At 37.0% G+C, this 26329-nt stretch overlaps 1 protein-coding gene across 4 annotated transcripts in view; it reads left to right on the top strand.

The window, feature by feature from the left end:
* The window catches only part of SCAF4 (SR-related CTD associated factor 4), a 56330-nt gene that overhangs the window by 23189 nt on the left and 6812 nt on the right, over positions 1-26329 (top strand). The window contains exons 4-19 of one of the 4 annotated variants that reach the window (XM_019922480.3): positions 415-576; positions 1737-1872; positions 2199-2338; positions 2963-3133; positions 7587-7804; positions 8159-8267; positions 9688-9852; positions 10385-10470; positions 11151-11341; positions 12275-12375; positions 12819-12932; positions 13789-13945; positions 15548-15705; positions 17429-17594; positions 17684-17770; positions 17927-18118. In XM_019922480.3, the coding sequence (XP_019778039.2) occupies positions 415-576; positions 1737-1872; positions 2199-2338; positions 2963-3133; positions 7587-7804; positions 8159-8267; positions 9688-9852; positions 10385-10470; positions 11151-11341; positions 12275-12375; positions 12819-12932; positions 13789-13945; positions 15548-15705; positions 17429-17594; positions 17684-17770; positions 17927-18118 (2353 nt within the window). Of the gene's footprint in view, positions 1-414; positions 577-1736; positions 1873-2198; positions 2339-2956; positions 3134-7586; positions 7805-8158; positions 8268-9687; positions 9853-10384; positions 10471-11150; positions 11342-12274; positions 12376-12818; positions 12933-13788; positions 13946-15547; positions 15706-17428; positions 17595-17683; positions 17771-17926; positions 18119-26329 lie in introns of all 4 variants that reach the window. The other 3 variants (XM_073804437.1, XM_019922482.3, XM_019922478.3) reach the window with 3 other exon arrangements.

Raw genomic sequence — 26329 nt, 5'->3', positions numbered from 1 at the left:
ACTTTAATAGAATTGAAATTGATATGTTGTTAAAATGATGTCCTTGATAATTTTAAAAGGTAAAAATTATTTTTTTGAGCAGGATGAATTACAGCAGAGATTTATCCATAATAAGTGGATTTGTATGGAGGTGGCTTAGGGATTGGTAAAGTCATGTTGATTCTGGGAAGTTGTGTGTGGGGAGACAGAGGGATCAGAGAAAAATGAAATATTGGGGGTCTGAAGTATCAAGAGAATGGCAATTCTGTACAGACCTGTGGGAAATTTGACAAGCTAGCCAGTGAGAACTAAACATTCAAGTAGTTTCTAAATAGAAGTAATTCTTGGATATATAGTTTCATGAAAGTGAGATTAATGGGTGTCAAATTGTGATTTGCTTTTCCTGTATTGAATTTACATCTTTAATCTTCGTAGTGTAAACCAGAATACAAGGTTCCGGGATTATATGTAATCGACTCAATTGTGAGACAGTCTCGTCATCAGTTTGGAACTGATAAAGATGTTTTTGGGCCAAGATTCTCTAAAAACATAACTGCCACATTCCAGTATTTGTATCTTTGTCCATCTGAAGATAAGGTAGAGTTTATAATTTTTAAATTAAGCTTGTATTCTTGTTTTGGTTTTGTTTTTGTATCTACTTAAATCTATTTAAATGTATATTAGATATTTAAAGCCTACTGTATTACTAGAAAGATAATCATGCACTTGAAACAAAACCCAGTTTTTTCTGTAGTAGTCATATCTGTTTTCTTGGGAAGTCCTTCAGGAATGTTGTACTGTTGAAATATAAAAGGAGCACAGTCTTGCTTTAAGAAGACATTGTTGGAAAGATTTCTTGTGGTTGAATGGTAAAGAAATTCTGCAAGTAGAGGAGAGCAGTGCTTATCTCAGATTGTTGCTTATTCCAAAAGGAAGGGACCAATAATTGATGGCTTTCCCCAGCATATGGAGCTGCTAGAATGTAAATGGTATTCATTAGCAATCAGACTACAGTATTTAATTCCTCACATTTATAGCTGGTTTTACTATGTACTATAAAAAGATAGAAAAACATTATAGACAGAAAACTAGACTCCAGTAAGTGGGAGAAATGCACTGGTAGACTCAGAATAATGAAGACTGGAGACTACAATAAACGGCATATAAATTTGAGTGTTATGGATTCTGTATATTCTTGAAGGAATGCTCTTGTGGGGAAAATATACAAGAGAAAAGAAGATCATTCCATGAGTAGGAAATAAGAGTTACAACCATGAATAACACGTTTTCTCTGGATCTCCTTCATATTTACTAGTCCACAAAACAATTTACCTAACAATTACAGGCCAATAATGGTCTTAAATATTTTAACTGTTATAGTCATCCCGGCAAATTCTTCACTTCTGTAAGATAAATGGTTGTTTCTTTGTACTCATAAGTAAAATATAATGGAAACTTCAGATACATTTTTAAGTATTATAATGCATTTCTTTTGATTCTCTAGGTTATATTTCTTTTCTCTTTCTTTCCTCCCTTCTGTTTCTTACTCTAGATTGCACTACTGAAGAAAGGTCAGTTAGTGTAGTTTAACCAGGTTGTAATTCTGATGATAGATTTTTTTCTGTTTATGAAAACAGATATAGCATGGAAATATTAGCCTGGGGTGGTTTTTTTTTTTCCTCCTCTTTTTGTCAGAGATATAATAAATTATTTATGCAAATATTTATTGTATATTTATGTTTTCTCACACATAACAGAGTAAAATAGTTCGTGTGCTGAACCTTTGGCAAAAAAATGGAGTATTCAAAATTGAAATCATTCAACCGCTTTTGGACATGGCAGCAGGAACCAGTAATGCCGCCCCAGTAACAGAAAATGTTACTAATAATGAAGGTATGGCAGATGTATCTGTGAGCTTAGAAGATGGTATAATTTTTTGTGCATGAAGTGTTTGGAGTCTGTTTATAGTGATGGAAGTTTTCTATAAGAAGGAAACTTGAGTTTACATCTTAGAAGGTATAGTTTTCTTCCCATAATTCTTATTTCTAATAAAAGTATTCAGTGCTTGTTACTGTATAGGCTGTATTACCATAATCTGTATTTTTTACTCTATGTTAAACTGAATGCAGTATTATTTTAGTAAAGAAGCTTAATGGAGATTGAAAGGAACATTTATGAGTTAAAGTTTACCGAGTGCTTAATGATATTTTCTTTTTTAGGTTCACCTCCACCTCCAGTTAAAGTTTCTTCTGAACCCTCACAAGCCACTACAAACTCCATACCAACTGTACCACAGTTGCCCAGCTCTGATGCTTTTGCTGCTGTGGCCCAACTGTTTCAGACAACTCAAGGTCAACAGGTAAACTGCCTATCCAAAGATTAAATTGTTTGCAGTTAGGTACTGTTGTCAGTTCTTATTTTTCATTCCTAGTTAATGAGCACATTGTGGGGAGGAAATATTTCTACTTTTCAAATAGAAAGGCCTTTACTAGGAAGGGAAGGGATACTACGTAGGGATAATAGGGGAAATGTGGGAAACAAGGGAACAGCATACTGAGAAATAGCAGTACCCCTTTGCAGAGAACTGCAGAACCGCTGAGTGGTGGTATTGTTGCTCACAATTCTAGCATTTCCAGATTTCAAAATTATTTGGATTGGTGGAGATGATTTTTTTTACACTTTTTTAGAAAACATATTTACCTTGTTCACAATTCAGTGTATTTTCTCTTTTCTCTGACCATCATTTTCTACTGTTGGGGTATCAGCATACATTTTTAACCTTAAGTGACACATCTTATATCCCTGATACATTCATTCACAATAAACGTAACCATTATTAAAAGGTTGGTTCCTTTTTCCAGTTTACTCTGTGCCTATGCTATTTTGAGTCACCATTAAGGTTTTTTTTTAGTAAATTAACTTTTGATACTGTGATTATACTTTATTATGTGGTTTATCAGTCTTCCCATTCTTTAAGCTTCAGCAGATCCTTCAGACTTTTCAACAGCCTCCAAAACCACAGTCTCCCGCCATTGACAATGCTGTGATGGCTCAGGTTCAGGCTATCACAGCTCAGTTAAAGACAGCTCCTACACAACCACCTGAACAAAAAGCTGCTTTCCCCCAACCTGAACAAAAAACTGCATTTGACAAGGTATGCTTCTCTCACATAACCCACCCCATTGTTTACATCACTCAACTTGGAATGTGGAAGTTACCCCTTCTCTAGCTTCTCTGGCTTGTTCATTTTGTTGTTTTGTAATTTGAGGGATTTTCCCCCTCGACATCAAAACATTGATTATTATTCCTGGTTAAAAATCTAATATATACTCATTGCACAATTTTCAATATAAAGGAAAAGTAAACAGTGTAAAGGAAAGTAAACAGGGGAACATTCACCATTAACCCCCATACGTGAAGGTAACTACTGTAACATTTTGCTGTGTATCTTTTCAGAATTAATTTCCTGGATATATGCTTTTCTTTTTTGGTCATTATATATGTGTGTGCATATATAAAAGTGTGTGTTTTTAGTATATATATATACACATATATATACATACACACTGTTTTTAACTTGCTTGTTTTGATATTAATCCTCTTGTCTCTTTGTTGTTGTTAAGGTTAATAGATGTAAATCTACACATTTACTGAGTGCTTGTTAGGAGTATTCCATTACATAGAGACATCACAATTTAGCCATTCCCCTATTGATAGACATTTAAGTTGCTTTCTGTTTTCTGCTGTTAAAGACATTAGTTACCATATCTATAATATGAGGGTTTGGGTTGGTTGAGTGTCTTCCAACTTCTCTGTTGGGCCTTCATTATGTTTAAGGAGCTGCCACTAAGGATATAGATGTGCTGGATATGCCTAGCTTAGAGCTTCCTGTTGAAATGTTAGCCCAGACAACTCCACTCTTGTCTGTTTATGTCATGTCTATTTACTGGATTTATGACTATATACAGTTTCATCTCATTTTACAAGTTGCAGTGCAAAAACCACAAAAGTTTGAAAATCCTAGAACGAAGTATCTTTCAATCATCTCTAAAATTTTTGATTCTTTCTAACATTCTAAGATACAAAACTTTATTGCTGGTAGTCCAAATTAAGAATCCATATGATAATTACTGCTTGTTATTCTAGTACAAAAGAAGTACATGCTTTTAGGGAAAAAATTGCAAATAATACAGAAAGTTCTAAAGTAGAAAGGGAAATCAGTTCCACTCTGCTTTGAACAGAGTTGTGTATGTTCCCATCCATATGTGAACATAAATTGTTATGTATTGTGGTTTTGTTTTTTAGTCTTCTGTGTTGTGTTGTGATTAGGAAAACTCTCTGAACTTGTATTAAAAATTCTCTTTCTTCTAGTAGTTTTATATTTTTGTTTTTCATGTTTGTCTCAATCTATCGAGAACCTATTTTAGAATATGGTTCAAGATAGTTAAATCTTTGTTTTGGAAATAGCCAATTCTCACAATTCTTGTCATACATTTAATTCCCATTTGTTTCTGTGTCTGTCTTTGGACACTGTTCTGTCCCACTAATATCTTTGTTTATTTCTGCAACATAACAGTTTAAACACTTGCAACTTGTATTTCATTTCTAGATGTGTTCTCTGCCCTTACTCTTTTTCAGGCATTCTTTGGCTATTCTTGGGCATATGTGTTAGGGTTCTCCAGAGAAGCAGAACCAGTTATACACAGAGACACACAAAGGGGAGAAAGGGAGGGATTTTCTTTAAGGAATTGGCCCACACAGTTGTTGAGGCTGGCAAATTTGAAATTTGTAGGTCAGAGTGGCAGGCTGGAAATTCAGGTAAGAGTTAATGCTGCAGTCTTGAGTCTGAATTCTGCAAGGCAAGGTTTTCATGTTGCTGTCTTGAGAATGCCTTTTTTGGGAAACCTAAACCTAAGTCCTTGCTCTTAAGGCCTTTGATTGGTTGAGGCACAGCCACATTATAGAGTGTATTTCTTTATTCATAGGCTCCTAATTTAAATGTTAATCACTTTTTTTTCCCTTGCTGCACCATGCAGCTTATGGGACCTTAGTACCCAACTAGGGATTGAACCCAGGCCCTGAGAACACGGAGTCCTAACCACTGGACCGCCAGGGAATTCCCAATGTTTTCTTTGTTTTGTTTTGTTTTGTTTGTTTGTTTTTGGCCATGCACATGTGGTTTGTGGGGATCCCCGACCACGGATTGAACCTGGGCCCATGGCAGTGAAAGGGCAGGTCCCAACCATTGGACCACCAGGGAATAATTCCCTGTTAATCACATTTTTAAAATACCTTCACAGCAACATCTATATTAATTCTCCCGTTGCAGAGCACAGGCTCTGGACACGCAGGCTCAGTGGCCATGGCTCACAGGCCCAGCCGCTCCGCGGCACGTGGGATCTTCCCGGTCCGGGGCACCAGCAGGCGGACTCTCAACCACTGCGCCACCAGGGAAGCCCTATATTAATCTTTGACCAAACAACTGGGCACCATAACCTGGCCAAGTTAACACATATAATTGATCATCACAGCATACTTTACCAGATGAACTTTAGCATAAATTTTTATGAATTTATAGGTTAATTTAACAAGTACTGATAATTTCTTACACAGAATCTCAATTTATTAGATTTTTAATATGTCATACATTTCTTGTGTCATTTATTCTTAGATGTTTACTCATTTTTCATGTTTAGTGTTTCATAACACTTTTGTTTAGTTAATAATGCCATGCAGGAAAACTACTGATTTTTATTTTATGTTGTAAATTATCATGGTATTAGAAGCTTAGTTTTCTAGTTGTTCTCTTAGATTTTCTAGGCTACTAAATTTGACTTTTCCCATTCAACATCTAGGCCTGTTTCTTTTTCTTTTCTTACTGTTCTGGTGGCTAGGACTTCCAAAAAAGAAATGTTGAGTAATAGCAGTGCTACTGACATGCTTGTTTTGTTGTTAATTTGAATTACAACTAATTCCTGTAGTGTTTTATCTTAAGTGGGTTGGCCAATGTTTGTTAGTTATATTAAGTTTAGAAAAAGGAATTCTGTGCTTTTCCTTTGACTGTAAAGGTCTATTTTAAGCTAGTCAGACAGCTGACTGGGAACAGTTTTTCTATTTTGGCTGCTTCATAGATCTTCAGTTTCCTAAAAAGCAACAGAAATGTCTTTAGATAGTAGAGATCTCAGTTTAATTTTTTAATTGCTTCAAATCTTCTCCCAAGCAATAGGTATAAATCGTAAAACTTTAAGGAACATGTATATATGCGATAAACTGCAAAGATCATAGGCTTTGTGGTTTTTTTGTAGACAGTTTAGACCCAGGTTTTAATTTTGGCTCCTGTCATTGACTCTATCTTGATGTTGAGTTAGTATTCACTGTGTACCACTGTAAAAGAGCTATGGTAGTACCTATATTTTTTTATTGCCATGAGGGTTAAGTAAGCTAACGTGCGTAAAGCAGCAAGGTGCCTGGGCCATGTTAGATCGCTCTGTTATAAGAACTTTTAGTCACGTGGCCTAGAATTATGAAGAAAGAAACAGAAGTGTTGTCCAAGAAGGGGACTTCCTTTCCTAATTTAAAAATCTGTTGTCCAATAAAGTAGAACCAGAATTTCCAGGCAGAACTATCACAGAACAATACAAATTTAGGAATTTGAGGTTGGAAATCCATGAGCAGGAAGGGCACAGCCTGAGAGAAATGACAGCCTTGTTGGATGCCAGAGACTGAGGGCTTTGAGGTAGAAAAGACCATTGTCCACATCCTAATTGTACATGTATTAACTGTACAGTCTTGGTCATGTTTCTTAATTACCCGAGCCTTAGTCTCCTTGTCTGTAAGAAGAAGAAGCTATATCTACGTTGCATGTTTCTTTTGATGATGAAATATTGTGTATAATCTATCAAAACACAGTAGTGGTTGCATTACTTTCATTCCTTCTTTTCTGAGTAAATGTAACCATATTTTTAAACGGCTCTTCTTCTAGACACGTGATCCTGTGAAGTGCACTGATTGGTTTTTTTGATTTTTTGTTTTTTTTTTAATGAAAGTTTCTGGTAATCTAAGGTGGGTTGTGAAGTTTTAAGAAAGAAGCAAGTGCACAGGTAGACTTTGCAGCCCTGTCTGTGCCATTCTCTTTTTTATTTTTCATATTCTCGATCAAGCGGCATATGGACATTTTTCTGTAGGCATTTATAATGATTGGATAAGATGGTCTTTCTTTCTGTACATTTTACAAAGCCGACTGAAAATGTGTACCCATTTTCATATGTGCAAAGTTCCAAAAGTTTTTAGTCTAGGAAAATGAATGGGTAAAATCTTTCTATCACTAAATTAGTTATAAAATCATATAGAAAATAGTCAAAAAGAAAACACTGTACTTAGAATTGGGGAAGAAAAACAGAATTTTTTAAAGTGTCTTTTCAAAATGGCATTTGTGTAAAAATTGTCTGTGAACTAGGGTCCTAAGAGGCATGTGGGAAGGTAAAATTGTACATGACAGCATTGCGGGATTATAGATGGTGGTAAATACCTGTTTTTATAAAGTTTTTTGTTCAGTGAATCACAGTCTGAATTTTAAAATGGAAAATTGACATACACACCTATTCCAGAAGCTACTTGATAGATTTGATTACGATGATGAGCCGGAAGCTGTGGAAGAATCGAAGAAGGAAGATGCTGCCGCTGCTGCCGCCGCCGCCGCCGCCGCTGCTGCGACCGCCGCTGCCGCCGCCACCACAGCACCTGCTGCTGCTGTTGCGCCCCCTGCATCTGCTGCTGCTGTACCTTCTGTTGCTGCGACTGCTGCTTCTCCTCCACAGGCACCCTTGTGAGTTGCTTTCTTTTGATTCCTCAGCAGATAGAGATTTGGTAGTCATTATAAGGCATAATGCAAGTAACACTTAATAACAAAATCATTTTTCATATAGTCTTTTAAAATTCTTTTTTTAAATTGTGGTATTTGGAGTTTTCTTCTGAATGGAGAGGAGATCCTGTCAGATTTACAATAAAAAATGACTTTTGGGGAAAATGCTGTGTTTAAGTTAATACAGGCAAATATATGATTCAGTAAAGTGTTGATTATTAATAACTCCTGAACAGCATTCTTTAAGTTTCTGTAGTATAAATGTGGCTAAGATTCATGTGTTTTCGAATGGGTGAAAAGACTACTCATCTTTTTTAGTGGATTTCCTGGAGATGGCATGCAGCAACCAGCATATACCCAGCACCAAAACATGGATCAGTTTCAACCTCGAATGATGGCAATACAGCAGGATCCAGTGCACCATCAGGTAGAGGCATTTTTCTTATAGCTGAGTTTTAATAACTGAAGATCTATTCATTAGAGCATATGGGTTGCACTTCCCAGACCACTGTTACTTAGCTGTGTGCATGGCTAAATACTATAGCTACAGTAAAAGCTGTTGAGTACATAACTGATTTGAGTTGCTTTTGCTTTAATTAAAACAAGGATGCTAAACATTACATGCTGATAATTTAATAGGCATTTTTGTTTAAATAATTTAGAGAGAGATTGTGGTTCTGTTTCAGGGAACTGGCCTGTTTAGTTATACAGCTATTTCCCTTGTGAGAAGCCTTTTTTTCTTTTTTTTTTTTTTTGCGGTACGCGGGCCTCTCACCGTTGTGGCCTCTCCTGTTGCGGATCACAGGCTCCGGACATGCAGGCTCAGCGGCCATGGCTCACGGGCCCAGCTGCTCCGCGGCATGTGGGATCCTCCCGCACCGGGGCACGAACCCATCTCCCCTGCATTGGCAGGCGGACTCTCAACCACTGCGCCACCAGGGAAGCCCAGTAAAGTATTTTTTAATTAAAGTATATATGTTGGTTTTTTTAGACATAATGCTATTGCACACTTAATAAACTACAGTATAGTGTAAACATAACTTTTACATGCTCTGGAAAACCAAAAAATTCATGTGACTTGCTTTATTGCGATATTCGCTTTATTACAGTGGCCTGGAATCGAATCTGAGATGTGCCTGTATTTGGTCATATGAAATTGATATTGTGATTTTAATGACTTGCTGAGGAATGAAGTTTGAAAAATATTTTATAAGCCTGTTTAAAATACAAAGAAGGCCTATGAACTTATTTCCAGATGTTTAACAATTGCTGAAAGTTTATTAATAATTTAGAAAGAATATTTTGTGATACTATAATGGCATTACAATTATACTTTTAATTCTATTAGCGTTGGAATGTCACATGTAGAAAATTGTTACATTGTGGCATAATTACTCTCTTTATTATGATATTTGAAACCCTAAATATCAAACCCTAAGTATTATGTATTCAACCCTAGGCATGTTGGTTGAAACTCCCCTTGGCGTAAAATGTTTAAAATATACCTAGAAGTCAATTCTTCTAGCCACTTTTCCTGCCCCCAAAGCTTAATTGCCTTTAAAGTTGAAGAGAGACAGTTTGCGATAGAGAGTACCTTTGAGTTTAAGTTCAGTCTGTCACATTGCTTCCTCATATAAATGAAGTTATGTTTTTAAATTATAAAACCAGATCATGTATTCATAATTTTAAAACGAGTTGTAGGATTTTTACCCTGTATTCTTGGATATATAACAATTCTTTGAATAAAGATTGTACCAATAGGAATTGTCAGTCATGGTTCCTTGATCAAGGTTTTTTTTTTTTAATTACTTAAAGTCTGCTTGTACAATTTTTTTAAAAAACAAAAGGTTCCACTTCCTCCTAATGGACAGATGCCAGGATTTGGCCTTCTTCCTACACCTCCATTTCCTCCCATGGCTCAGTCTGTGATTCCTCCAACTCCACCCGTGCAGCAGCCTTTCCAAACTTCCTTTCAGGCACAAAGTGAACCACTTACACAAAAGGCACATCAGGTAAAACTTCATTCTCAGATTGTTGATTATCTGTATGGTTCCCTTGATTTATAAATAGATTGCTGCCTGTTGGCTTGTTATCTTCCATTTTGAATATGAAGAAAGACTATTACTTCAGGCACAGATTTGCCCTCTCTGTGAGCGAAGTTTTTCATTTGGAAAGTGGACATCATAATACTACAAATTTCCATACAGTTTGTGAGGATTGAGATAGAGTATAGAATGTTTAAACAGTGCCTAATTCACTGCTTTAGGTGATGGTTGGTAAACACAGTATGTAACTTTTACGAAATAATTTCCAGAAGTAGATCAGTATTTCTTCTAATCTTGTAAACCATATAAAAAAAACTTTTCCCACTCATGGCCAGTCATTATTAAACTAGTAATTTGGTCTCAAGTAACCAAAAGAGAACTTTCAGGGCAAGAGATTTGTAATTTAGCATTTTTTAGATTTTTGTCCCGTTTTTTTCTATTTATAATTGCCACTTTCTCTTTTAATGATGGGTTTTGTGTTTTGTTTTTCTTTTTAAAGGAAATGGAAGTAGAACAACCTTGTATTCAAGAGGTTAAGCGGCACATGTCCGATAACAGAAAGTCAAGATCTAGATCAGCATCCAGGTAGTTTATAGAAAATGTTAATCCAAATCTGTATGTTTTAGGAGCGATAGAATTTAAAATCTAGTTGGATTGTTTTCAGATGCCCAGGACTAATAAAATAACACTTGGTATGTTTGTATGCATGTGTGGATTGGGGGTAGGAGAAGTATTAATTTTAAAAAACTAAGTCATCTTAACCCACATATTTTCCCTTTGAGTTGCTTTAATGCCTATTTACAGATATACATGGAATCATAAGATTTATGTATTCAGAGTTCTTTTACCAATTTATCAACCCAAAAAAGTGGAAAGAGAATAAGTAATACTGTAATCGGATTACATGTTTTAATTCCCACAGAAAAGACTTTACTGAGAAGATAGAGAATAGTAGTCAGTATATCTCAATGATGACATTAGCTTCTTCACTATAAAGATGTCATTTAGTATAGTACCAGAGGTACCAAAGATGGGAGGTACTTTTATAAGTTAGCATCTTTATTTATCTCATTTATAATATATTTGTGCTTTCTAACTTTGAGCATATTAAAAATCTTTAAAATGAATTCCCTGCTGTCAAATTCTTACATACCCAAACATTAAATTACCTAGTTGTATTTTTTCTTTTTCAGATTAACACGTGCTTACATTTTCTTTTTTACCTCCATGTGTTAATCCATTCTCCCTCGTTCTGAAAATATTAGGTCACCAAAAAGGAGACGATCTCGATCTGGTTCTAGAACTCGAAGGTCTCGTCATCGACGTTCTCGATCTCGGTCCAGAGATAGACGCCGGCATTCTCCTAGATCTCGATCCCAAGAAAGAAGGGATCGGGAAAAAGAAAGAGAGCGCCGACAAAAAGGCCTTCCTCAAATCAAACCAGAAACTGCTAGTGGTACGTGAACGTTTATATTCAAATTTCCTGCATTTTTTTTCATGTCATGAGTTTAAAATGTTTTATAACTGTTAGCAGAATACCACTTTATGAGGTCTTACTCATTTGTGCTTTGGCATATACCCTTGGATTTGCCTTTGTACATTAAGCCAGCTGTAAAGCAGCAATGAGGAGCGAACCAAACTAACGATGAGGAAGTGTGTCTTGAATCGAATGTATGATACAGAGTCATTAACTAGTTCTCCTACACATGGTGGAAAGGTGGGGTTTTTTCCCCCTAGAATAACTAGTGCCCTCTTTTATAAAGATTTATGATTTACAGAATGTACTAGCTTACATTATCTCCCAAATTTCATGATGTGTTTAGAATATGTTTAATAAGGTGTGCTAGACATATTCTTGATACAACTCTAGCTATTAATGAAATTTTAATTTATAGTATAACTAGGGCATATATAAAACTTCTGACTCTGCAAGGCTTATTACCGAGGACACAACATGAAACAAAACTCATATACACTCGACAGTTGGAAAGGAACAGCTACATGCAGTGAACAAAAGCACTGAATTGGTTGGTGATCAAGATAGTTGGGATCAAGTCTTAGCTCTTGTGTTCACTTGCCAAGGGCGATCTTGGGCAAAATACTGCTTCTCTGGCCCTAGTTTACGTAGATGAAATCTTCAGATGTGTCTTCAAAAAGACCAATTTTTTTTTACCAACTCATAGGTGTACCTTTCACTATCCTGGTTCCATTTCTGGAAGTACTACCACAACTTTCTAGAATTTTTTAAATGTATTTGGGGTTTTCTACTTAAACTTGTGGTATCTTAATGTAACTCATGCATATCTTCTTTAATGATTTTTTTCATGTAAAGTACAGTGCTGTTCATTATTGAATGTGTATATTTTTATGATTATAATTTTATTTTAAGTTTGTAGTACTACACTCTGGGTGGGACAGCTGGACAAAAGGACTACTCAGCAGGATGTTGCCAGTCTCTTAGAAGAGTTTGGTCCAATTGAATCAATTAATGTGAGTATTTATTAAATCACTTAATGACAGTAGATAGATGTGACTAATGTTACTCTATGAAATTAAGGACTTGAAACCTAAGTTAAAATTTTCCCATGTTTGTAGAAGATGTGGCTAGCGTTCAGGTGTTCTGAGTTCATGTTTAGCATTTAACTACATTTCTTGGGTCACCAAGTTTAATCTAAAACCTTTTTCTAAAAAGTTTTTCTAAAAAAGTCTTTATATAACAAAGCTTGGGAACTGTAGATTTGTCGATAATTGGAAGTTGAGACCAAACTGGAACCACCAATTTAACAATTTAATCTCCAGTTATAGAACTCTGGCTCTGGAGGGTGCAGGGGGTTTGAATTGGGCTTGTTGGAACTGATTACGTAGTATTGTATCTTGTTGCTTTTTTATTTTTTTGTTACTATATTTTATAATATTAAAATCTTTTGGAGCAGATGATTCCTCCCAGAGGTTGTGCCTATATTGTTATGGTTCATAGGCAAGATGCTAACCGTGCCCTGCAGAAACTGAGCCGAGGAAACTATAAAGTGAACCAGAAATCCATAAAGGTACTGTTTTATAGTTTATAATTCATTCCTTTTAAAACCTAATATATAATATTATGTGACTTTTTAAAAAAAACTGTAATTTTGGACACGGGGCATTATCTGTGCATCTTTTTTTAAAGAGGTTATCTCCTAAGAGTTAAAATAAAATTTTAAATGTTAGGTGCATGGTAGAATTTTGTCTTTTTTTTTAAAGGTAGGTAAGTTCATCAAGGTATTTACTTGGCGCTTTAAATATAATGTCATTTTGTAAAATATTTTGTCATTCAGAAAATTTTGTATTCTTCACATTTTAATTTTAAAGTTTGCCATCTCATCTTAGAACTATGAAAAATACTCACTGAAGATAGAGGAAAAGATATAGGTACATGGGTATTACTCTGAGGGGCCAGAGTCAGTGTTTCCTTAATGTTATAATACCATGTTCTACCTTTGGATCGCACCGCAAAAGGATTTTGTCTGATGTTGAGTAATTCCGAGTTACCCAAGACTTTTAAAAGTGCTCCCCACTTTTTTATGCTGAGTTGTATAGGGAACTTCAGCCTGTCCCTGATAAACTTTTTCCTTTTCTCTTAAGTTTTATGCTGCCTGGGTTTGCGGGGTGGTGGGTGGTTGGAAGAGTGAGTAAGGAAGTGATTGCCAGTCAGATTTCCATCCTAGGAGAAACAAAGTGAGATGGTAGGGTAACCAGTTTCTTAGCACCGAATAAAGTTTTGAGTGAGATCCAGAGAAAGCCAGGCCAGATTGCTCCCTTGCTGACAAAGTCTGAGTAATTAGAATCATGAGGAACAGTTAACTCTCAATTTATGACATTCTTCTCCTTTCCTTTCTTTTTATATTTTAACAAATGGTGAAATAGATTGCCTGGGCCTTAAACAAAGGAATAAAGGCAGATTATAAGCAGTACTGGGATGTAGAACTTGGTGTTACTTATATTCCGTGGGACAAAGTCAAGCCTGAAGAACTGGAGAGTTTTTGTGAAGGAGGAATGTTGGACAGTGATACACTTAATCCAGGTAAAGCAGTATTTAATTTTTTTAAAAAAATTCATCTGTTTGCTTGATAGTGCTATGACAAATGTTTATTCTTTGCCTTAGGATCTGAATTTCGAGATTTTTCAAATACCCACTATGTGGGTGCCAGTCTCTCCATTATAATAAACTGAGGGAACAACAGTGAATAAGACAAATGTGGTCCTTGCCCTTATGCAACTTACATTTAGTGGGAGAACTTACACTTAGTGGGAGAGTTGCAGACACAAATAAATACTGATTATGGGCTTAATTATTATAGTATTAAGTGGATCTTAGGTAGAATTTTTCACTGTAAAAACCTAACAGATCAAATGAGTCTCAAACTGAACATTGTTAGTAAAATCCACTGTTTCATAGTAATTTCTTAGAAAATGTTTAAATGTCCAGAGAAACCATCAAAAGTAAACGTGTAAGACAAGGAGGTGCAGTTATTTGTAGGCTGAATATTAAAAATGCCAGGTTGATAGTGGAATTGCATTGGGAAAAATGGCAGCTTGTGGGGGCATAACCTGAAGATTGATAGATAGCAGGATGAAAGGAGCACAGGGTGGCATGGCAAAGTACAGTAAATACTTAAAGCATTAAAGAACTTCAGTCAGGAGTGATGATTTGAAAAGCCAAAAGGCAGTGAAACAATGCTGGACTTTCCCCATACACCACCTCCTCCCTCCTTGGTGCGTAATGCCTTCGCTTAAGGATTGGACTAGGTTTCTGTTCAGGCAGACAGGTATTGAGGGTCTACTATGTGCCAGGCATTCTGGGAGACTCTGGTCCAGGGTAAAAAGAATCCTGCTCCTCCCTCCCAGGGTCTTTAATCCAAACAATACACTGTTGTGGTTTAGAACAGAGACTTTAGAGCCAAATATGCCTGGGTTGAATCCCACCTCTGCCACTACTAGGTATGTGACTTTGGGCAAATTGTCTTTTGTTTTCACCTCTTGAGAAATGGGAATAATAATAGTAGGACCTACTTATAGATGGTACTTATAGCTGGTTATGAGAATTAAATAAATATATATATAGCTTAGAACTGTGCCTGGCACGTAAGTAAGCATTCTTTTTGCATGTTTGCTATTGTTAATTTAAATAATTAATGTTTATGAGATCAGCATAGGCATTTCTTTAATAATCAGAATGCTCTCTGTTTTGGGTTTGGTTTTTTTTTAATTTATTTTTGGCTGCCAAAAATAAATTGGGTCTTCGTTGCTGAGTGCGGGCTTTTCTCTAGTTGTGGCAAGTGGGGGCTACTCTTCGTTGTGGTGCACGGGCTTCTCATTGTGGTGGCTTCTCTTGTTGCAGAGCACGGGCTCTAGGCACTCAGGCTTCAGTAGTTGTGGCTCACAGGCTCTAGAGCACAGGCTCAGTAGTCGTGGTGCACAGGCTTAGTTGCTCCGTGGCACGTGGGATCTTCCCGGACCAGGGCTCGAACCCACGTCCCCTGCATTGGCAGGTGGATTCCTAACCACTGCGCCACCAGGGAAGTCCTGCTTTCTGATTTTAATATCAACATTTAAAAAATCATTTCTGGGTTTAAAGTTATAAGCTGAAATGTAAGCTTTTCTTAAATTTCTTTAACTCTCATAGATTGGAAGGGAATTCCCAAAAAGCATGAAAATGAAGTTGCTCAAAATGGAGGGGCAGAAACCTCACACACAGAACCAGTATCACCCATACCTAAGCCTTTACCTGTGCCTGTCCCTCCTATTCCTGTTCCTGCACCTATAACAGTACCACCTCCACAGGTAAGACTATTTGGGGCATTGTTTAAACTTTTAGAAAGATACCTTTCTAAGTCTTACTATAGATGTATGTCTAGATTCATAGTCAAAGATATGAGTGCATATTAATTTTTTGTGTGTTGGTATGTCAGACCTATTATTTATAAATGCTTTTAAAAACCAGAATAAATTTCATATTGCCTTACATCTGTCGAGATTATTCAGTGTCTTACCTCATAACCTTTTTGACTTGAGATGTGATTTTCCTGTTACATGTTAAGAGCTAAGTAAGTAATGTTTTGGTAAAAATTATAAATACTTGACCCATACTTTTATATATGATCCATTAGATTTTTCTTTTCTTTCAATACCTTCTTTCCCCAATTTCTCACATTAAAACTGAATCAGATAAATCTGAGCTATCACAAAACTGGGTTGCCTAGCTTCTTCATTTTTCGTAGTGTTAGGAGAAAATTACATGCTTTGATACATACTTAGCTGTGATATTTTATAAATGGAGTCCTCAAATTGGCACTCTTTAGCTGACCTTTTGGATATGCCTTCCAGTGCAGGTTCTAAATAAGATTCAATGAAAGTCAAAGAAACTTGACTAATCTCTTAAGATTGATTATACTTTTTTGTAACAATAGCTAACATATGTTGGGTATTTATTAAGTGCCAGGCACTAGCACTTAATATTTATTCACTCTTTAATCCCCATAATTATGTGAGGTTGGCACTTTTCCATTTTACAGATGAGTAAACTGAGGTACGGCTAGGAAGTGTAATGTAAGTAGCTTGCTCAAGGTCACAAAATGACCTGAAAGGGGGACCAGGCACTTTGACCCTAAGGACCTGTGATCTTAGTCACTGTGCAGATTAGCAGGTAGCTTTTTTTTTTTTTTTTTTTTTTTTTGCGGTACGCGGGCCTCACTGTTGTGGCCTCTCCCGTTGCGGAGCACAGGCTCCGGACGCGCAGGCTCAGCGGCCATGGCTCACGGGCCCAGCCGCTGCGCGGCACGTGGGATCTTCCCGGACCGGGGCACGAGCCACCAGGGAAGTCCCGAGAAATACAACTTTTAAAAAAGCTCCCTGGTGGCGCAGTGGTTGACAGTCCGCCTGCCGGTGCAGGGGACACGGGCTCGTGCCCCGGTCCGGGAAGATCCCACGTGCCGCGCAGCGGCTGGGCCCGTGAGCCATGGCCGCTGAGCCTGCGCGTCCGGAGCCTGTGCTCCGCAACGGGAGAGGCCACAACAGTGAGGCCCGCGTACCGCAAAAAAAAAAAAAAAAGTTGTATTTCTCAAACTTATTGACCTAACCATGAGACATTTTTTAACATATTAATATTCTAGCAGAACACCAATACAGGTGCTGGTGAATTACAGTGTGAGTTTGCTGTCATAAAGTAGAGAGTAAATATGTGATTTCTCGGAATTCCTTGGTGGTCCAGTGGTTACGACTCCATGCTTCCACTGCAGGGGGCACAGGTTTGACCCCTGGTCAGGGTACTAAGATCCCGCATGCCGCGCGGTGCGGCCAAATAGAAAAAGGGAAAAAATATGTGGTTTCTATTGTTTAGGGGTAGGTGCAGATTACCACCTGTTATCTAATAAGTGTACTCACATAATAAGCACAATTTAGAGATTCCGTTTTTCAAATTTTCTCAACAAGGTATTTTCTTTGTCTCTACACACTGTGGGTGGGAGGGTGGCTGGATTTGTGCCTTCATTTTCCATTTTCTTTCTAGGTCCCACCACATCAGCCGGGACCTCCTGTAGTTGGTGCTCTCCAGCCACCCACTTTCACGCCTCCTTTGGGAATTCCCCCTCCAGGCTTTGGTCCTGGTGTTCCTCCTCCTCCACCTCCTCCACCGTTTCTGCGCCCAGGATTCAACCCAATGCATTTACCACCAGGTACACTAAGTTATTTGAGAAGACATTCTTTTTTTAGAGCCTGAAATAAAGTGACACAACTTCAGTTGACATTATTTTTCTTATTCTAGGTTTTCTTCCTCCTGGACCCCCACCTCCTATAACTCCACCAGTATCCATTCCTCCTCCTCACACTCCACCAATAAACATCCCAAACTGTAAGCATGTTTTTCCTTTGTGTTCACTTGTCCTCTTGGAATTGAGAGTAGGAGGGAGAATGGACCAGTAATAGGACCTATAGTATGGCAAAAGAATGTTGACCGGGAGATAATTATTTATTCAGCTTCACATGTTGATGTAATTATATTCCTTAGCTACTATCGCTGGTATAAATGAAGACACTACAAAAGACTTATCTATTGGAAATCCCATTCCAACAGTGGTGTCTGGGGCTAGAGGAAACGCCGAGTCTGGTGACAGTGTGAAAATGTATGGTTCTGCTGTGCCACCTGCTGCACCCACGAATCTGCCCACCCCTCCTGTAACCCAGCCTGTTTCACTTCTTGGTAAGTTAAGTTTTTTATCATTAGTTTTCTTTCCCCTGCCCAAGTTAGGCTTTTTATATAAACAATGCTACTTTTGGTAAAACGTTCTCTGAGGCTATTTTTCTTTGAGGAAGATCTTTCTCTTAAATATGTGTACTTTAGTCTTTACCAAGAATATGCTCAAGAGACAGCCTCAAAAATGAAATCATGTTTGTTTGTCTGTCTTGAATAAAAGTTTGGATTTGCACATCTTAATTTGGTATAGCAAAGTGATTAAACTAATCTCTATAAAAAGGAGTTGGTACATAGTCCATGATGAACAAAACCCCAGACATCGCAGCTTTATAAGAGAGAGCATTTCTTTAACAATGTGGGTTTTTTCCCTGTCTGGATTAATTTTTATACATTTAAAATCCCTGGACTTTGGTAGCATTCTCTGTGGGCTAGCAAAGAAATTATCTTTGATACATTGCCAAAAAATGGCTTTGTTACCTGAGTGCCAGTTACACAGCCTGAGGCAATGCTTTTTCCACTGACCCCTCAGTTTTCTCCTGCAAGAGTTCATCTGTTGTATTCTTTACCCACAACTCTACTTCTGTGATCCATGGAAGTGTGGTTTAGATTGTTTACATCTTTAGGAGGCCTTACCCTTGCTTGCTTGAATTATAAGTGAATATGTCATATACTTGTTATAGTGACCATCCTATAACAATTAATAAATTGTTGTATTTGAAGTGATATTGCCAAATATAATTAACACTTGATTCTCCTAATGGGTAGTTAATTCATCCTTAGTGTTAAAATATTCTAGTCCTATGAGCCCATTGTATTTTTCAGAGGTATGTGTGTGCAAATGTTCGCTTTCATAATCTTAGGTTTTTTAAGGAAAGAGCATATTGGTTACTTGTGGAATGTAGGACTGTGGGACATTGGTTTGTGATGTAGGACTTTTACTTTTCACCTACAGCTTTCAGTACTGTTGGAAATTTTCACTTCGTTGCATGTACTACATTTATAATAAAAATCAATTTGTTTTTAAATGGCATGCTGTTTTCTGCCCTCTCCAAGACTGAGTTTAGGCTGATAATAAACTTGATTTTTATTTCTTTTAGTACACAGACTGGGTAATGGTAAAAGAGGATTTAGGGTTAAAATTTGTCACAAGTAATGTAGTGTAGTCATCATAATGATGGAAAATGATTTGTTTAATGGGGAAGTTGCTTAAGAGGTCTGTGCCCTAATGGAAGTCATAGTAGAAGGAACAGTGAACTAGGAGCCAGGAAACCTTAATATCCTTGGATCTCAGTTTTGTTATGATTCTCCACCCCCCCCATATTTGTAATAAGATGGTTACACAAGAATCAAAGAATCTAAGTTGGGTAGAATTTTCTGATCAGCTTCTTTCCTCCACCCCACACGCATGCTCCTGATTGTGAATTCTCTTTGAAATGAAGTTTCCTACTCTGGTATCCATGGGTATTAGGCCACCTGAGACTGTTTACAGAATTTCATGCATTTGTGGTTTTTTTCTGGTCTTAGTAAATTCACTGAATGAATGAAAAGATTTCCTCATCTCCAAGACTTTAATAACTGCTACTTTCGAACAACCTTTAAGAACAAATAACCCAGGGAGTTCCCTGGTGGCTTAGTGGTTAGGATTCTGGGCTTTCACTGCTGTGGCCCGGGTTCATTCCCTGGTCGGGAAACTGAGATCCCACAAGCCACACGGTGCAGGCCCCCCCCCCCCAAAAAAAAAGAATAAATTACCTGCCTTTTATTTAACATTTATGTCTTGGAGACTCTGCCCTTTTATTTCTTATCACTACTGAAATGTATAATTTAAACTCTCAGCCAACATGTGAAACAAAATAAAACACAAATCAAAAGTTGGTGAGCATGAAAAATAAACTTAGTAAGCTAGTCACTGCTAGAAAAATAATTAAATTTCTTAGGATTTATCATTATCTAACATACCTATTTGGATGTCCATCTCCTCCCATCCCCAAGAATGGAAGCTCCATGAGAGAGGAACATTATTATGTAAGTGGGTGGATGGATGGTTTTCAGTGTAGGACTGTTTATACTTCACCTCTGATGATGATCTTTGTCTGTAACTTATAAAACAAAATTTAGAAATTGAAGGCTGTTCCAGATCTGGAAAGGTTAAAATATGACATAACATAAAAATGAAAACTTTTGTTAAAATAGGCACTTTTAACTAAACTGCAGTAGTTTAGTTGAATCATGAGAAAGAGAGCCTTCCATTTTCCTTCAATTAGAAATCTTGAAAAGAATATCCCATGAATTTGACCTTTTATAGAAATGAGACTTTTTAATGCATATGCAAATAAAGGATTTAACCAAAAGACTAGTCACAATTCCATCATTTTGATAAAGGAATATTGTAATCACATGCAATATTGTAGCACTAAAGGATCAGTAAATAGGTTGAATATTGTTGATGTTAACCAAGTAACAGAATACTAGAACTAAGATGCTTTCAGGTTTTCTCTTGGTGCTCTAATGTTTTCTCTTACGATAATAAAAAGCAGTGTTAAACTACACAGAAAACTTTAAGCCTAGAAGGTGATACTAAACTTGCTTCTTCAACTGTGAGAAAAGGAATGAAATGTCACACCGGGGTGTTGTGATCATTCAGTTGGGCTAACATATATAAACAACTGACATGGGGCCTGCCACAGAGTAGGCACTCAGTGAATGGTGGGTGCTTATTACAGGTAAGGAATGTCATAGACGATATTTAGCATACCTAGAGAAGAGTACTGGAAATTCTAAAATTATATTACTTACTTGTGATTTATTTAAAACTGTTATAATTGTCAGCAGAGGAAGCAGCCTTTTTAGGAAAGTATGTATCTTGGCGTGGTTGCCTCAGATATTTCATGGTATATTAGACCAGGAGATAAGTTCACATGTATTAAAGTTCCATCAGTTGGCTTACTGAGAAAATGTGTGTTAGTCATAGTGGCATTTCATTTAAATAGCACAATATGGTATCTGTATTCTTCCTATTAATGATACTCAAATTGTTTTCTTACAATGGAAGCTAAATGTATCCTTGAGACTTAACTGAGTTCTTGGATCCTAATTTCTGAAATGTGGCAATTATATTTTTGAAGTAGAGGGGCCAAAAAAAAGATTTCAACAAACATCTTCCGAAATTCTGTTGTAGGCCCTGGTTATGAAGGAGGTGGTGGGGTGCTTTAAGGATGGTTTGGTGTAAAGAATTTTCTGAATGATCAGACTTAAGTGTGGATGTTAGTTTGGGAGTGATGACTACCTGTTTCTTGAATTGGGCTGAAGTAGCCCTCGCAGCCAGATTTGTAGGGAACCACCTCCATCTTTTAGAGATTTTGATGATTTTAGTAACTGATAATCTGAAAACATAAAACTATTTGATGCACAATAATCACTCATTATCACTTGATTTTAAAGGAATCTGTTCTTAGTACCTCACACTTCAAAATAGCTAGAGCAGTGGTCATTTCATAAAAGCTAAAGGAAACAGTTTACAGTTGTTGACCATTTAGGAGAGAAGGCATATTAAAGGTGATAGCAATTCATCAGTACATTCTCTTTACTGTATAAGTGTATGTGTTTACTTTTCCAAACTTTTGTATATGTATCTCTAATACAATGTACAGCATATTTTTATTTAAAATTTCATTGTAAATGTGAAATTTGGGTTACTTTGGTGTTCCAAACAATAAAAAAATACACAAAAAAATGTTTGTTTGTGTTACATATCTCTATTGTGTTACCAGCATATCCATAATATCTTTTCAAGGAAAAATTAAGCTAAATCGGATTCATTCCTATTGTGGAAAATTAAAGTCTCTTCTCTTGCCAGATACATTTACTCATTAATTGTTATTATACAGAGATTCTCTACAGTTTTGTCACACTGCTATAGATGATGGTAAAATTTATAAATAAGAATTGGGTATGTGTAAGATTGCTTCTTATTGATAATATTTGTTACCAGATATTTAAAGCAAAAGTCACAGATTGGTAGCCTACAGGCTGACTTGCTAGGCAGTAGTATGATGTATACTTCATGCTTGATTTTCACACATCCTTGCCTGGCCTCGATAGGCATTTGATGTTCCAAACTTTGGACACTTCAAGAATTATATAGACAGAATTGGTTTGTGAATTAAACAGGCGTGTTCGCTTTTATGCAATAACTATCTATGATGAATAATTTTACTATCAAGTTCTGTAATTCCATTTGACTCTTGAACAACGCGGTGATTAGGGGCGCCAACTCCCATGCAGTAAAAACTCCACACATAACTTTATAGTTGGCCCTCCATATCCGAGGTCCCACATCTGCAGATTCAACCAACTACGGATCATGTAGTACGTATTTACCGGAAAAAAAAAAATCTGTGTATAAGTGGGTCCGTACAGTTCAAACCTGTGTTATTCAAGGGTCAACTGTACTTTAAAATTGATATTTGACTTGTGATTTCACTTAGCTTTAGATTTTTCTGCCTAGAATTTTGATACTTTTATAATTAGTAATTTTCAACACTATAAATTAGAACATTAGAGCACCAATCTACTAGTGTGAATAACATTCAAAGGAAACCTGAAGAAAATTCTCAAAAGTTTTTTTTAATGGTAACACCTAATTTTTTAAACACTTGTTGCATTTTAATATTCTTCCTTATTGTAGACTTTGTTACAATATTGGTTATGTTAAATTATAACCCAGAGGGGTCTACCAGATGTTTGTTTATCCTTTAAAAGTGTTCTTTGAAAGCTTTAAAATATTTGAATTGGTACTCTAAATATTGCATTATATTATTCCACTATGTTTCTTTTCCCAAATACTCATCACAGTGCCATCAACTTTGTATATAACATTGTTCAATGAATGTTTTAATAGTGATCGATCCACAGCAGATATTTACCTTGGATATGAATTTATGCATGAATACACACTATATTTTCTCAGAAGGCGAAGCAGTTCAAACAAAACATGGAGAAGGTCTTGCACGAAAACTTGAAAGCTGCTTATCATATTGTCTCCATCTCTCTCTGCACTTCCTAGGCTGCAGAACTCCAGCCTAAAGAGTCTCTTTTAAGTTTAAATCTCTCTGCCGTCTCTTTGGGCCTGAGGAAGGTGGGAGGGGCAGAAACTCTGGGCTCTAGATTGATTTTGGTAGACAAAGATAATGCTGTGAAGAATTTCAGGTAAGATTTTTTCCAGCTAACATTGAAAATAAAATTTCCTATGGATGATCTCATTCAGTGATGGATTACCAGTATATCCCAAGCTTCTTGACTCTAATAGTACAACTCTTTAACTCTTAAGTCACAGCTGTTATACTTTGCCAGTTACAATAAAATAGCAATTCATATACAAATTCTTAAAAAACGACTATAAATGAGCCATAGGGAAATTGACCAAACCTTATTGTACGTTATTTTGCAAAAAATCCAAGGAGACATTTTAAAGAGATAGTAGTCTCTGATTCTTCATTTGAAATTATGGTTTTCATGTATTAGATTTTATCAAAACATAATGTGCCCCATGCTAAAAATAGATACACGTGTTAGTCTGCCTGCACTATATGTTATTGAAAACTCAAATTTCTTTTAGCAATCTTTTGCTACCATTCTAAGAACGATTTTTTTTTTGGTATAGTAATGTATAATGCAATCTAAAATGTGCTCTCTCTCATTCTTTGAAAACTAGCTCCTCATTTTTCCATTCTCCCCTTCTCCCATCACAGTGCCTCCTGTAAGAATCACCTGGGAGTCTTTTCAAAATAATTAGGGCCTAAATGTAGTTAACTGGTGAATCTAGGCGAAGGAAATACATGTATGGGTTGTACTGTTATTTCAATTTTCTGAAGGTTTGTAGTTAAAAAAAAAAAAACACCACTTTTAATGATTAAACAAATACATACATATATATGCCTTGGGGCTCTCAGGGCATTGGTGGGAGAGATAAGAGTGGCTGGTATATCTTTTTCCTTGTATGAACAAATTTTGAGTTAGGTCCATGCACAATGCCACAGTGACATTCATTCGTTTGGAATCAAGAAAAGGTGGAACTGCGACTAGGAGCGGAAAAGGCGGTTGTGAAAGAACATTGCAGCTTTTCTCAAAATTTCAGATATTCATAGGTTTACAATGGAAAGAGACTCACCGCCCTGGGGGAGAGACCTGGACCTTGTAGCCACTGCTTTTGCCCCCCGAGAGGTATCTTGTTGATGAGTTTAGTCATCCCTTATGCCACCACCATTCGTTCATTCATACGTTCAACATGTATTTACTCGAGTACCTGCTGTGTGCCAGGCACCCTTCTGGGTACTAGAGATCCCTGAATGACAAGACAGGGCCTTTCTTCCTGGAGCTTACGTTCTAGTGGGGACTTAGATAGTAAGTAAACTAATAATTTCCCATGAAGCTATTCCTATGAAGAGAGTAAAGCAGAGAACGGGATTGGAGGAATGTCGTTTGAGATGTACTCTTTTATATAGGGTGGCCAAGGAAGGCTTCTAAGGAGGTAATACAGAGAAATAATAGAGGAAAGAGCCATAGAGACACAGGGAAAACATCTCATTTAGAGGAGAACAGAAGGGGAGCTTGGACTGAGAACAGACTTGGCTTGTTGGAGGGACTACAGTGGGCTGCTAGGGTTGAGCAGTGCAATCATACGGAAGAGCGGCAGGTGATGAGTTCAGAACTGGTTGTCAGGGGCCAGTCAGAGTACAACAAGAAGTATAGGTCTTAAACACTTTAAATCTGGTTTCCATTTTTCAAAGGATTATGGATGGCTGTTCTATAGAAAGCAAACTACAGGCGTTGGTAAGAGTGGAAAGAGGAGACTGGTTTGGATGCCACTGGAGTAGATGAGATTAGAGTGCTAACAGCTTGCACTAGGATGGCACAGCAGAGGTAACAAGCATTTGGATTCTGAACTTATTTTGAAGATACAGCCTTCAGAATGGCCTTATTATATATGTGAGAGAAAGGAGTCAAGGACGACTATGTTTTTGACCTGAGCAATTTAGTTGAGTGTAATTGCCATTCCTCAGATGGGCAAATCTCAAAGAGGAGTGGGTTTAGGATGAGGATGTCAAGTTAAATGTTGGATGTTTTAACTTCGACATTCAGGTGCAGATGACAACTAAACAACTGGTAAAGTCTAAAGATGTAAATTCTGGTGTAGTCAGCAAATAAAAATAATATTTACAGCCACCAGAGTATGTGAGATTACCTAGTGAGGGAATGTAGTGAGAGGGATGAGCCCAGGAAAACGTCAGCATTTAGCAGTTGAAGATATGATACGGAGAGCTAAGACATGATGGGAACTCTTCTAAGGAGTTTGTATATATATCAGTCATTTAAGCCTTACAGTTCTTTGAAGTCAACACAGTTATCCCCAGTTTGTAGATGGGGAATCAGAGGCGTAAAGAGATGAAGTGACCTGCCCAAGGTCACAGCTCCATGTGGCAGCACCTAGAATTCAAGGTACACTTATTCCGGCACCTGTGCTTTTTAACCACTGTCCTCTACTGTTCCATCCAGCAAAGGATACTGAGAAGGTGCAGCTAGAGGGCTAGGAAGCAAAAGTAGAGGAAGGTATTTCGGAAGCCCAGTAAAGAAAGTTCCTAGGAAGGAGGGAGAGATCAACTATCAGATGCCATTTTTGGGTCAAAGAAGAGTGCTGAGACTTGCTAACGGGATTTATCAAAATGAAGGCTTCTGGATGACCTTGAGAAATGTGGTTTTATTGGAGTGATGGGTTCACAAGTATATATAGATAGGGTCAGGAGAGAATGAGAGATACAAGAAATGGATACAATGATTTTGGACATCTCTCTGAGGAGATGTGCTATATAGGGGAACAGTGAAACGGCGGTGAGCTGAAGGGAGATAGAAGGTGAGGGCAGTTCTTTCGTGTTTATTTCTAAAAGACAACTCTAGCATGTTCATTATTGGAAAACCCAGTAGAGGGGAAATTTTTGTTGCAAGAAAGAAGAGAGATTCTCTAGGTTGATATTATGTAGGTGAGGGTATGGATTCTGAGTTTGAACGTGGGGCACAGATGTTGACAGATGGAAGGAGTAATACAGATACAGGTGCAGGTAAATCGGTAGATTTGGTGGTAGGTAGGTGGATTAAAAAAGCCTTTCTAAAAGTCCTTTTTTAAAAAAATATATACCAACTAGGATAAATAAAATGTATTTC

Source organism: Tursiops truncatus, chromosome 4, assembly GCF_011762595.2.
Source record: "Tursiops truncatus isolate mTurTru1 chromosome 4, mTurTru1.mat.Y, whole genome shotgun sequence".
Classification (NCBI taxonomy): domain Eukaryota; kingdom Metazoa; phylum Chordata; class Mammalia; order Artiodactyla; family Delphinidae; genus Tursiops; species Tursiops truncatus.
The sequence above is the reverse complement of the archived record's forward strand: the minus strand, read 5'-3'. Positions and strand labels throughout refer to the sequence as shown.